Genomic DNA, 13,671 nt, shown 5'->3' with positions numbered 1-13,671 from the left:
TTGTAATCGGAGACTATTTCATTAACTAAAATAGCTTTTGATGACAGTGATCTAATGTTTAAAAGACCACATTTAAAAGTTTTAGTTCCCTGTGTTGTTTCAGAGGTTGTTTTAATTTGAATTAGATTATTATGTGTTCTCGCTCTGTTATTGTTTAATTTCAATAATTTAATCTGACGGTGGACACCTTAAAATAAATTTTGACTTATCCCTCCTCCTATCAAACTATCATTATCTAGTATTTAAAGTTTAAAATGTCAAGTTAAACCCAATATGTTCCCAAATTAAACCCTTAACTAAGTATTGTCGAATTTTTATGAAAACCAAATGAAACAAAAAGTTCAAAAAGTTTACCACAAATAAACATATAACAAATTGTGTTTTTGGCTTAAACCCCATTAAAGAATTGTTTTTTTTTTAGTCTCCTTTCTGTAAATTACAGAGACGAGACCTTGAAAATCCCTCTTCATGCTTAGAGGATGTATACTCCCCCCTTTCTGAACAGATGCTTTCTCTCAGGGGAGCCTAGGAGAGGTCCGAGGAACAACTCCTTTCAGTCCCTGCTCCCCCTCAGTGACTCCCCTTTCAAGTCAAGCAAGAATCATATACTTCCCAATTTAAAACAGGAAAAACTCCACTCAGTCCCTTTTCGCCTTCACTTTTCATTTTTGTTATGAGAATTTCATCTGACTTCCTGTTCAGTCCTTTAATCTCATTCAGTTGTCTTCTTTTATTTGCAAGGGAAAACTGAAAAATGGAATCTGAATCAAACAAAATAACAAGCAGCTTTTCTATTTTGTTTTTCATGTTGCTTTTAAAGTTTAAAGATATTAGGAAAATGCTAAATTGGCCTGTTTTCTTGTTTGTTTTGTTTTTCACAGGAAAACAAATTAAAGCAGACCTTTCACTCTTCAATATGCCTTACTTATTTTAAATGAGAATATACAGTTTTATTAAGATGTACTTAGTTATGTCCATTCTCTGTGTTACAGGATCGTTGTGCATGGGGCAGCATTTACAAGAGTAATTGTGCCTCTTTCTGCCAAACCATATAACTTCCAAACAGAGTACAGACTCACAGAGGAGCAGGTAACAGTTTGTGTGTGAGACCAACTGAAGTAAACCAGTAAAATATGCAAAATCCCCAAAAATAAAAGTAAAACTCTGGTGTGTGGTTTGCAAAATGTTTCTTGTGTGGTTTCTGCTCAGGCGCTGGAGGTCAGTGATCACTACCCAGTGGAAGTTCTGCTGAAGGTCGTCAAGTCAAGATTCCCTTTCAATGATGCAACTTCTCTAACCAGCACAAAGCTCCTCTTTTTGTTCGTCCTCATCCATCTTGTCTCTTAAGTGTTCACATGACAACTGAACAATATACCCTGTGGAGCTTTGTTCATGAGGACAATCTCAGACCAGATTTCTTTATGGACTGATGAGAACTGTATAATTATCCAATATGTAGACATGCCAAACATTAGCACGTTAAAACTCCACAGAAATGGCCCTCCAGGTTTCAAATTCAGGGTTAGAAAAGAATAAAAACTGGAAATGACACAACTGTTATATAATTCATCTTATTTCACAGTAATTCATCTACCCATGTACCTGCAGGAGTCCTCAGTATGACAACAAATCTTTGCATCATTAAGCTATAGCAATAAAAAAACTACAGAAAAACTGTTTACTTAATGATAATGATGATGATGATGATAGGCCAAGAATGACAATGGATCCACGCCAAACAAGTCAACAATGCTACACAATATATGCAAAATTTGCCACATTCGCTTCACTAACTTGAGTTTAAATATAAAACCAAATAAACATGACTTTTTTTTTTATTTGATGTCACGAAAGCCAATCAGCGTTGAGAATGGAACACACTGTTGTCGCGTTCGACCAAATTTAGCAGGCCACCTCGTCAGCCTCAGGTAGCTCTGCAAACGACAGTCATCCAGATGCAGTTTCTGGAGGAGAAGGTGAAATTACCAAGTTGTGTTTACCTCCAGCTGCTCTTTTAGACCAACACACAACTACGCTAGCTACTCAGGGATTTCCAAAACATGTACAGCGCAGCGACAGTTGTCACTTCAGCCAGCAGTCCTCCTCTCCTCTCTTCCAGAGTGGAATGGGCAAATATCTTTTAGATGGTGTTTACTCATGTTGCTCACCTGAGTACAAGTTAACACAAAAGACAGCACGATCACACATATACAAATGTGCAAGCTGGGAGGCGACAAATCACTCTTATTAAATGTTGATGTCTTATGAATGGAATAAACAATGCACTTTGTCAATACTTTTGCTGAGATCTGTTTTTTTCTATAATTGTGTATGTGTTGGGAAAAAGATTTCAATCTGATTTTGGCGATTGAGGTTGGAAAACATAGGATATACCTTCAATTCTTTCTTCCTCATATGGAAATTAAATAAAATAAAATAAAATCAAAGTTTATTGTCACATGCACCAATGACAGTGTCATCGGAGAAGTGAAATTCTTATGACATGACAGGCAAACATCTACGCAGTATAGGCGACTTTACAAAATGACAAAAAAATAACATACTATGTAACATAACATATAACATAACATTGTAACATATAACATATAACACAGTCAAGTGAATATTAAATTAAGTAATATGAATATATGTATAACATATAACATACAAATTAAAGTCAAAGTTCAATGAAGCAGCAGTTTACAAGGTGAAGGAGTGGGGAATATTAAATAAAATAATATGAATATATGTATAACATATAATATAACATAGTCAAATAAATTCAAATGAAGCAACAGTTTTCAGGGTGAAGAAGTGGGGAATATTAAATAAGATAAGTATATGTGAAGTAAGTGTATTTGTATGATTCGGGAGCAGAATGTACATGGTGACTATTCAGAGGATAGAAAAAAAACAACATGCTATGTAACATAACATATCCCATCGTAACATATAATTTAGTCAAGTGAACCAGTAGTTTACAGGGTGAATGGAATATTAAATTAAATAATATGAATATGAATATATGTATAAATATAACATAGTCAAGTCAAATTCAAATGAAGTAGCAGTTTACACGGTGAAGGACTGGGTAATATAAAATTAAATTAAATAATATGAATATAGGTATTACATAGGCAGATAAAATTCCAAATGAAGCAGCAGTTTACACAGTGAAGAAGTGGGGAATATTAAATAGCCCTGAGGGCTGCATGCTCAGTTTAGAAAGCGGAACCGCTCGCTGTGAATGCACATTCCTCTCCAGAGTTAGGTGCTATCATGATTTTTACTCGGGCCATCTTTTCTCTATTACAGAGTGTTGGGATGAAATAACAAATCATTATTACACTGGTGTCCGCACAATGAGCAAAACTACACACAAGTAATAAGATGGAATGATGACTTTTTGTCTGAAGGAAGGCCAACAGCCTACGACTGAAAGCCCTGGTTAGGTGTCAGCAGGTCATCCTTCAGTCGCAACTCCCCATTATATAGTAATTTTTGCCCTTGACTCATTATCTAGATAAATTACTGAAATTTTGTTAATATGGCTATGGTTTGTTGTGGTTGTGAAAGTTTGGTTTACAAAGATACTCTTTGCAAAATATAAATGTTGAAGGTCCCTGGCATAAAGCAATGTGAACAGATATTCTGATTAAAGGTCAAATGATTTGACTTTGCTCACATTTGCATATTTGAGTCCAAATAATATTTTTCACAATATCAATATCAAAATAAACTCTCCACATTGCCATATGTAGTTGCAGGTAAAAGTTTCAAGTAAGTCATACATATGTTAATGAACTCAGTATAGTTATTAACTTGTGCAATTAAATTCTAGTTAGAGGAGCGGTTGAGTTTTTAGCTCAACTACCTAAGAGGCAGATATTCCTGTTTGTTAGAGAGTCAGCTATATAACTCGGCCGTTGCCCATTCAGAGCCTTGAGTGAAAGCAGGAGAACCTTTAGGTCAGTCCTGTGTAACATTAAGACTTTGATTTATATTTAGTATTAAATTAATATTTATATCCATATTTAGATGTACTGTTGAGATTCATTTTTAGATTTAATATTTAGATGTATATATAATATTTAGATTGAATATATAGAATAAGGGTTAACATTTTGTGTGTTGTTAGACCCCTGATGTCGTGTGATATGTCCTGTGCATAGGTTTAAGTGTCTGTTTTGTGGATCTCTCTACCTCTCTCTCTGCTGTGGTGCCTGTGTGTGATGTTTTGCAGGTGTGTTTGGCTCAATGACTGACTGAGTGGATGATGACTGTAAGTGTGTAGGTTCATATCCAGGGAGCTTGTTTTCTCCAGTTTTTGGATTAAGAGTTAGGTCAATAACTTGTCCTTTTGTTTCTTTAATTTGAGTAGATAAGTATCGGTTTATCACCTTAAGGTTGTTTTTGTTTGTTGTTTGGCTGTTTTCCCACCCTGAAGCAAAAAGAGTTTTAATAAACCTCTAAATGGGCTGTAATAATTTGTTGCAGGTGGTGCTTTGGACCTGGGAAGAGGGGAGACTCATACATCATGTTGCGACTTGGTTTTCTCTAGGGCTGGTTTGTAACACTCATCTTCATAAGTCAGCACATAGGTTTATAATAGTGCCTTGGAATAACAGCAGTGCAAAGGCCAATCAAAAAAAAACTTTTGTATTATGTATTGTGAGTTGTGCAACAGACCTAACTAAAGAGGCTATAAGTGTATTTGGCTAACTCCTACCAGATTTTGGAGGGTTTATGTCTGTGCAATTTAGGATCCAAAACTAATGGACTAATAACAGGTTTTAAAAACTGATGCTCATTGTTCATATGAAACACAGGGAGTTATGAAGTATACACAGACGTGGCCAGCTCTGCCAAAAAAAGCTTTTGTCTGACGCTGGTGATCATTGCAATGCACAAACACCAAACACGTGTCATATGAAAACACTCCCCACAAGTTGGTGAACATGCTTCTTTTGTATGGGTTAAGCTTCATGTGTCCTACTGAAGCTGCTGGATTCATCTATCACTGTTACTCACAGGATTAGTCTCCTTCTGATGGCAATACCATGTTAAGTGTGTAATGGGATTAATCCTTAATAAAAGCTTTAGCTAAAACATGATCGTTTTAGCATTGTTACTTTCCAAGTTAGGCTTATATGTCATTGTTGATATAAAATCAGAGCTGTAATTTACCTGAGAGAACGGTGATGCCCATAGGACGCAGGGAGTCAGAGAAGTTTATTTAGGGACACTGTAGAAGCTCTCTCTCCCTCCACTGCCGGTCCGGTAAGGAAATGTAACTGGGCACAGCAGGTGTGGACGCATATTGTTTGTTGCGTTAAATTGTATTAACTTGTGTGTGTCTGTAACAGCATCGCCTTAATCCACGATGTAATCTCCTCCAGTCAGCGTGTACATAGAAAAGTAATTGGAACGATACTTGTAAATGATGCACCGGACATGTATCCAGAGTCCATACTATTATACGTCTGTGACATTGAGTGTAATTCTTTTTCTGCTTTAGTAATTGTCATCAAGACAATAAGAACGGCGTGGGTCTCTGAAGGTATGGCATAATTATGTGTTTTATGTTTGTTAATGTTTTGAAACATTTTGATAAACATGTTTAATAATTGTGTGACCTAATACGACATGTTTGTTTCATAGGGCGGCCTTCAGGCAGGATATTTAGTCACTGTTTTTTCCCACATTTAAATTTTATTTAGATTATTTAGCCTTGTTTAGAAATAGATTTCTTTCTGATTAATTTGTTTGATTGGAAATGTGCAATCCTGGTGTAATGGCTTGAATATTGGTGAGTTTTTGTCTCTGTAAACTAGAGGCCCTCTTCTGTTATTTCATTGTATAATGTCGCTTGCAATGATTATCAACTGGTGCAATCACACCAGTGTTAGGATTCTGTCAAGTTCCTAGGTTTTTTCTTCAACTCTTGCCCAACTTGCAATGGCCTGGTACATGAACCCCAAAGGACGCACGGGACCGCTTTTTCCAACACAGATCAATCATATGTTATGTTATATGTTATGTTACATAGTATGTTATTTTTTTTGTCATTTTGTAAAGTCGCCTACTGCGTAGATGTTTGCCTGCCATGTCATAAGAATTTCACTGCTCCGATGACGCTGTCATTGGTGCATGTGACAATAAACTTTGATTTGATTTGATTCTTTATTTTTCCGTATTTGTTAGTAGTTTGCTGGTTGGTTCATCAGGTTGAAAACCTTCAAAACACAAAAAGAACAAGAAGTTACACAAATATGAAAATATATTTCTAACAACTTCACTCCAATAAATAAAATAAATGTATTTTACAGTGTACTTAAATGAATGAATGCAAACAGTATTTAAATATCAATATAAGTTGAACAAACAACTAAATACACTTAAACAAGATGCCAAACTTATATGCATGACTGTGTGCTGCTTGATTATTATTTTACCATTCGTCAAACAAGACTTACATTAATGACGATAGCAGCACTTCTAATATTAAATAATCATCCAAATAAAAGTCTTGTTACAGTCCCAGTGGCTTCTTTATTTGTAGCACGGGCTGAATCCTCTCTCTCTCTCTGCTGAGACGTTTGATGAGAGTTCCCTTCTATTCGCAGGTCTTCCATAATGCCACTCATCCACTACATGATCTTATGCTGTTTGATCAGTCCTTTTAAATATTTGTCAGACGTTAATAAAATGTGTATTTCTGGAATCATCGGCCTCCCGTCCTGTTTATTCTGGATATATGTGGTGAACCCGATTGGCATTCAACTGTCACCCCAAATTTTGACCATTACAAGTGTAGAAGAAGAAATGCTGTAGTTGGTTGATAAGGTACTATCAACTCTTTAATGTATAATGGTGCCATAATATGAAGGGCCTTGAAGGTGAGGAGGAACATTTGAAATTCGAAAAGATTTAATTGGAAGCCAGGGTAGTGAAGCTAATGCAGGAGAAATGTGGTCTCTCTTCTTGGTTCTTGTCAGGACACGTGCTGCCGCATTTTAGACAAGCTGCAGACTTTTTAACGATTTACTTCTGGAGCCTGATAATAAGGAATTACAATAATCAAGTCTGAATGCAAAGGCGTGGACTAGGACATGTCCGATTTTTTTGACGTTACACAAGTGAAAGAAGGCGGTCCTAGAAAATTTGTTTTAAGTGAGAATTAAAGGACAAAACGGGTTAAGGTTAGAACCTGTTTTATCTGAGTTAACAAGCATAATGTTGCCTCAACGTGATCTTGATACGAACTCTTATATATATTTAGATTTAAACTTGTGATGGGTTTATCTGAATACAGATGACAAAGGAAATAAATAAAAGAAAATTGTAATTCTAGCTTCTATTTAGAATCCACTATTACACAAGTATTGTAGTACAAAAAACAGGAGACCCTGGATGTGTGATCTGATTTTGGTGAGAAATACACTACTACTTTTGTAACATCCATTTTCGGTTTTGGTTTTACGGTCCCTGTGCTCTCGTCAGTCTGTACACTGATACGATGTTTTGTCTGTGTACAGACCGGAGGACGGCTCGTGTTGATTAAAGTAAGCGTGTAACCTGTTTTCTACCTTACTACGAGAGAGTGGCGCGTTATGGGATTTAAGAACGTTTCGCTCGTGATTTATTGATCCTGGAAATTCGAATCTGAGATTATGTTTCCAGCTTTACCGAGATACTGATCCAGGAAGCGCGATCCTTTGAGTAAACACCCGCCCTTCGCTGTGAAATTAAACTGACTATAGAGGGAACCTACAGAATGGCATCATATTAATTGAAGGTGAGCAGACTAAATTTCTATATAACCTCTGAATGTTGCATAATAAAGAGCAGGAGTGAACCAGTACATGTCGCAGATAATTCGGCCCCATATATTTTCTGGAAACGAAACAGTGCAACAGATAGTGTTGTCTTCTATGACGTATCCCTTAAACCTCTCATTACATTACATTTCATTTAACTGACGTTTTTACTCTGTCAGAGAACTGTGAACATGGTGTCAGGCAGGGTTGTGCAAGTTCACACCTCTCATGAAGTTCCAAGTTCAATTCATAAAAGTAAACATGAACAGTTTACGTTCATAGTTCACCATTTAAATTCTGAACTAGTTCATAGTTCAGTTAATTTTATAGTTTTAAGGTGGAAAGTGAGATGTATCAATTTCTAAAATAAATGTTTTTTTAATTCTGTTTTATTATTGCTAATTTTGCTGACTCTAATTTTGCTGACTGTGTGTGGAAGCTGGGGGGAAGACAGCTGCCTCTGTGTAGCTTCAAGCTGTTGCAGCTGTTGAATTAGCAACGCAGTTTGGAAACAAGACCGAAGTACCGCTGCGCTAAGACACAATAACCTAAGCATTATGACCCACTGGGTGTCACTTTATTTCAGCAAAAACTGTCACGTCATCAACAGCCTTTTTCTGTTAGTTGTCACGCTGTGTGAGCGTGGTGTGGTACAGTATCTTATTACAGCCAACAACTCATGTAGGTTACACCCTTATCTCAAATCCACTGGATCTCACTGAAACGTTGAACCGTTTGCGAACTTTGAAAGGGAACAGAAATAAACATGAACTTTGAGCAGAGCAATGGGTTGTTAAAGCTGAGCTGACTCCAGTGCTAGGTGTAATGATTATTGTTATCTGCCTCTGAAGACATTCAGTCATCCAGATCATGGTATATCCAAGTGCTCGAAAACAGGTCAACAGGACTTGGTTAAGTTTCCTTGAGGTTACCTGAGCGGCTGTTGGTTTCACTGGGAGCTGTTGACCTGCCCCCTGTGGGTCATATGTCCTAACGTGTGAACTTCCTGGGGAGGAGAGTCAGGACTCTGTTGTATGTGGCTGAAAGGTTGTGTCTTAACCCTCCTCCTCTGCTCAGATATGTTTTTTCTAGTTTGACGTAGATAACTTCCTTCACTCCTCTTTAACAAATCTGTCTTTCCTGGCCATAATGTGGACTGTGTTTTCTTCAAATGAACGTCCATTGTCCTTTTAGATGTAGGCAGACTGCTGAGTGCTGACCTGAGTCGCCAGCTCTCCTGTGATGTGCCATGCGTTAATGAAGAGGTTATTTAGTTTCCCCAGTGTAAAGGTCCGAGCATTCCTCACTACATTCAACCGCATGAACCACGTTGCTCTGCTTCTGTCTGGGTGTTGGTCTTTGGGGTGGACCAGCAGACAGTTAGAAATGACGAAGCCTCTTGGATGACACGTGAAATGTCTTCAAGAAACTCAACCAAGTCCAGTTTACCTATTTTTTAGCTCTTTGATATTAATGTTACCACTCACCAAAATTAAAGAAAGACAGCCTTTATTAGATTAGCAGCAGTAATGTTGACAGGTCCCCTGCTGTTCTGTGCGGTTTGTAAAGCTGAGTCCTCTTTGATTCCAGATGTCTCCCTCTTTTTTGGATTTAAAAATCATCTCCAGCCAGATCTCAGTGATGGTGACTTCAGCTCAAGAAAACTGACAACCTGCCGTTCAACATGAATCTGAGAAGTAAACATTTGGAAGCTGCACCTTTGTTGGTAAAGTTGCATCACACTGCTCCTCGCCGTCTACAGTTCTGATCCTCTTTTCCTCTCTCTGTCACTTATTAGCCGTTATGTAGACATGTCCTGTGGAGGATCTCCAGAGAATCGGGGGACTGACTTTCTCTGCAGTTTTCCTTTCACACATGCACAACACAGCAGGAGATTCTCCGCTCAGACAAGTTCACAACAACAACGTATTAATCCCTCTGCAGAGATCACATAATTTTGTCTACAGCACATCATTATCAATCAATCAATCAAATTGTATTTGTATAGCCCATATTCACAAATTATAATTCATCTCATAGGACTTTAACATGGTGTGACATCTTCTGTCCTTAACCCTCAGCAAGAGTAAGGAAAAACTACTAAAAACCCTTTTAACAGGGTAAAAATACGTAGAAACCTCAGAGAGAGCCACATGTGAGGGATCCCTCTCCCAGGACGGAGAGAAGTGCAATAGATGCCACGTGCAGGAGAACATCATCAATAATCAAAGTCTCTAGCAGCATTTGATGACAACAAATACTTTTGACATCTTTGTCAGTGACAGCACTTTTTCACCAAGAGATATATTTTCTTTGTTTTATTCATTTTTCCAAATGCATAATTGATTAATGAAAGAATACATATTTGGTCGTTTTAGTGTCCAGTCGTCTCCTCCTCTCCTCTCCTCTCCTCTCCTCTCCTCTCTTTCCGTTGCCGGTGTGAGCAGACCTCCATTGGAGGGTGGTGCATGGGGCAAAAGCTAAAAACAGTTACAGAGCGCACCTTGATCCGGAGCTTGGGGAGGGGTGTACCCTCTTAATCAAACTGAAACGCTTGAACATTTATTTTTTTCAGTGCCTTCGGCTCGAAGCACTTTTAGATTTTTATTTTTTGAAAGACTGGATTAAAGGCCTGGGAGGTTTTTTTCATTTGTGTTGTTCATCATGCTATGGAATATTCTGTAAAAAAGATTGTGAACTGAATATTGCCCTATAATTTGAGAAACCACAGTTTGCATGGAAGCGTGCACAGATATGTACATGCGTCTGTATACATATATATTTGTGTGTGTGTGTATATATTGAAAAACTGTATTTTTTACTTTACTGAACTTGGTTGTTTTGGTCCTGTGAATGCATAAGAAATGAACTTTGAAAACCAAAACCTCTCCTCTCCTCTCCTCTCCTCTCTCAGTTATTGACTGTCAACATGTCAACCAAGTTTAACTAAGATGAAAACATTTGCCCCATCCTTGACAGATACTTTTGGTCAAAGTCTTCGGTTGGAATACGCTGACTTGTCGTCCAACTGAATATCAGATAGGGAATGAATGCTGTCCTCTTTGTCCCTCTGGTAAGATCCTGAAAGAGAAGAATAGGCTAGAATGGTTTTTTTATGTCTTGGCTTCTTCTATTGTAAGTAATAAAAATGAAAATGCAGCACATGTTACAATGTTACGTTATAACCTGTACTTCCTCAAGATGATTTATCTTTGTTCAACAAACATCTCATGAAATTAAATAGTTTTCTTTAAAACAGGAAATCGTGTTGAAACACACTGCCTGGAGTTCAGCAGCACTTCCTGTTTGCCCTGTGTGAATGACACCTTCATGAATCTTCCCACTGGACTTAACAAGTGTTACCCCTGCACGACCTGTGGTCCAGGTAGATTTCTGTGTTGACATTTACTGTAGGTTTAAAATCATTGAGGAAGCATGTTACTGCAAGTCTTACAGTGTGTGAGCTGACACGGAGCTGAGCTGTTCTGGTGATGTTTTTTACAGTGTCATTGTGTGAGTCTGATTAGAATAGTTTCCTGCAGATTACTGATTTGGCATAGATGAAACTGAGATAGTGGATAAGGAGTCACAAGGGACTTTTCTTGCATAGCTAGGTCATAAGACATTGCACATGATGAAGTTCATATTTTTAGTTCTTTTTTTTTACTGTCAAGTCATGAGACTCTGCTGTGCTCTTTGGTTTCTCTCAGTGGGACTTGCAGTAATGGCAGAAGTGAGACATTTTACAAAAGTCAGTTGTTTACTTCATATCTCATTGTTCCTGCCACCAGGAGATCATTCCACTGTGTTGTGTTTACTTCACCCTTGTAGACTTATAAATTGGAAAATTTATTTTATTTTATTTCCTATAGATGTAATAAGCACTTAAGATTAGATTGAATGATATTTTGCCAGACAAAAAAGTCATAGTTACCTTCTCATAGAATACATAGTTCAGCAGTTTTGTATCTTCATATGTGCCCTCCTTCAAATGTATCCTCTATGTGTCGACAGATTCTGGTCTGAAGACAAACACTTCATGCACAGCAACAACGGATTCAGTTTGTGAACCTCTGGAAGGATTCTACTGTATAGACCGAATAGAGAACCACTGTGCAGCTGCACAGAAACACAAACAATGTCAACCAGGGCAGTACATCAAACACAGAGGTGCGTGTTCTAATGCTGACTTTAAGATTTAAGTTTTCACAGCTGTAAAAAGCTATGAACACAGAGCAGGCTATTTGAGCCATCCAGTCAATGAATTGTCAAGTGGATTTCAAATATTACAACTAAACGTTTTGGCATGGTGTTAAATGCGACACCCAGGGCAAGAGATGTGAATTTTTCATCCTGACACGTCTTTGCATTGACTTCAAACATAATCTGGACGTTCGCTATAAAAGCACCATTAGGTTCAGCATAAAACATGTCTAGACTTCAATAGGGTGAGGCCGACCAAACTTTCTGAATTCCTTTTTTGCTGAGAGTTGAGTACTCGTTCAGGTCACACAATTCCATTCATAAAATGAGGCTCTGCGTTGTTCTGGCGTTCAGTGCATACGTACCTGATCCCACATTTCTGTCCAGTAAGCAGATATATTGTACCTGGAGCATGCACAGTCAATGTGTAAAGTCAACGCGGACACACAATTTGGTCTGCATACAGATGTCCACATATGGGTCTGTGCATTGTTTTACCCATCTTCCTGTGCAACTATGGTAATAATAGCAATAATAATAATAACCTTCTTTCAAAAGAGAGAGAGAGCTGAATGGCAGTCTGACACAATTAACAATAATTTGACAATTCTGAAAAACCGCCTTATATATAAGGTGTTGTTTAATTTAGTTATTTATTCATATTTTTATTCTTACTACAATTTGCCCATGCACTGCTTTCCCTGTGCCTCTGCGTTGAATGGGAAATGGAGGATTATTAAATGTACATATTATCTGACCTTATCTTTAAACATTACTGAAACCAATGTTACAAAGCAAAAACAAAGCATATATAAAAACAAATAATGAATATAGTCATAAAAGACAGTTCAGTGATCCAGGTGTGATGAGATAAAAGAATGTAAAATACTTTCTGTATCTTTGAAATGTAACATAGAAGAACAGAAGTCTGTCTGTTCCTTAGTTAATAGAATCATGATTGTAAGTTTAGTGGCCTGCTGCTCTACATTTCATCACACCTCAAATAAAAAGGAGAGAATTTGAACAAAGAAATGTTTGCTGTTCAAAAACTTCAATGATCAAAAAATATTGGTTTACCTTCGGAAATCAGACAGGTCTGATGTCAAATACCACTTTGCTATATAATGCTAATATGACGTGTACACTAGTAACTGTGTCTAGTTTGTGTTTGTACAGGAACAGCCCTCACAGACTCTCATTGCTCTGAATGCAGTGACGGATCATTTTCTGATGGGACGCTTACGTCTTGTCGACCACACACACAGTAAGTAAAGAGTCACACCAGACATGGACGTGCTTGGTTTCTTACACTTGCAGTGAATCTGTGGTGCCTCTACATTGTCCTGTGAAAATGTTCCCCTGTCAATCCAGATGTGAATCACAAAACCTTCAGCTGATGCAACCAGGAACAGCTTCAACTGACGCTGAATGTGGACATTTAAAAAAGACACCAACTGCAATCATCGTTTCAGTGGTTGTTTTGGGTCTTTTGGTGGCTGGTTCATTAGTCGCCTTGTTTTTGCGGAGAAAACATCTTGCAGGTACAATGTGTGTGTGGTGGAAGAAAATGTGGTTCTCATGGATGATAAGACCTCCGTCATGTCATGATGTCGTTGATTAAGAGCTTTTTCCTTTGTTTTGTTTCTTT

General features: G+C 37.6%; 2 protein-coding genes across 5 annotated transcripts in view; both read left to right on the top strand.

Annotated features, from left to right (window-relative positions):
• Positions 1-2,294, top strand: part of dnase1l1 (deoxyribonuclease I-like 1) — a 53,927-nt gene extending 51,633 nt beyond the window's left edge. Inside the window, exon 9 of the mRNA XM_062391224.1 lies at positions 1,210-2,294. Within this exon, the coding sequence (XP_062247208.1) occupies positions 1,210-1,347 (138 nt within the window). The 3' untranslated portion in view covers positions 1,348-2,294. The remainder of the gene's footprint in view (positions 1-1,209) is intronic.
• The window catches only part of LOC133956300 (tumor necrosis factor receptor superfamily member 14-like), a 41,437-nt gene that overhangs the window by 24,037 nt on the left and 3,729 nt on the right, over positions 1-13,671 (top strand). The window contains exons 1-8 of one of the 4 annotated variants that reach the window (XM_062391227.1): positions 7,482-7,565; positions 7,684-7,798; positions 9,411-9,546; positions 10,800-10,893; positions 11,080-11,205; positions 11,835-11,990; positions 13,200-13,287; positions 13,395-13,564. In XM_062391227.1, the coding sequence (XP_062247211.1) occupies positions 9,505-9,546; positions 10,800-10,893; positions 11,080-11,205; positions 11,835-11,990; positions 13,200-13,287; positions 13,395-13,564 (676 nt within the window). In that variant the 5' untranslated portion in view covers positions 7,482-7,565; positions 7,684-7,798; positions 9,411-9,504. Of the gene's footprint in view, positions 1-7,481; positions 7,799-9,410; positions 9,547-10,799; positions 10,894-11,079; positions 11,206-11,834; positions 11,991-13,199; positions 13,288-13,394; positions 13,565-13,671 lie in introns of those variants that run through there. The other 3 variants (XM_062391228.1, XM_062391226.1, XM_062391225.1) reach the window with 3 other exon arrangements.

This window comes from Platichthys flesus, chromosome 7, assembly GCF_949316205.1.
Source record: "Platichthys flesus chromosome 7, fPlaFle2.1, whole genome shotgun sequence".
NCBI classification, from domain to species: Eukaryota; Metazoa; Chordata; class Actinopteri; order Pleuronectiformes; family Pleuronectidae; genus Platichthys; species Platichthys flesus.
The sequence above is the reverse complement of the archived record's forward strand: the minus strand, read 5'-3'. Positions and strand labels throughout refer to the sequence as shown.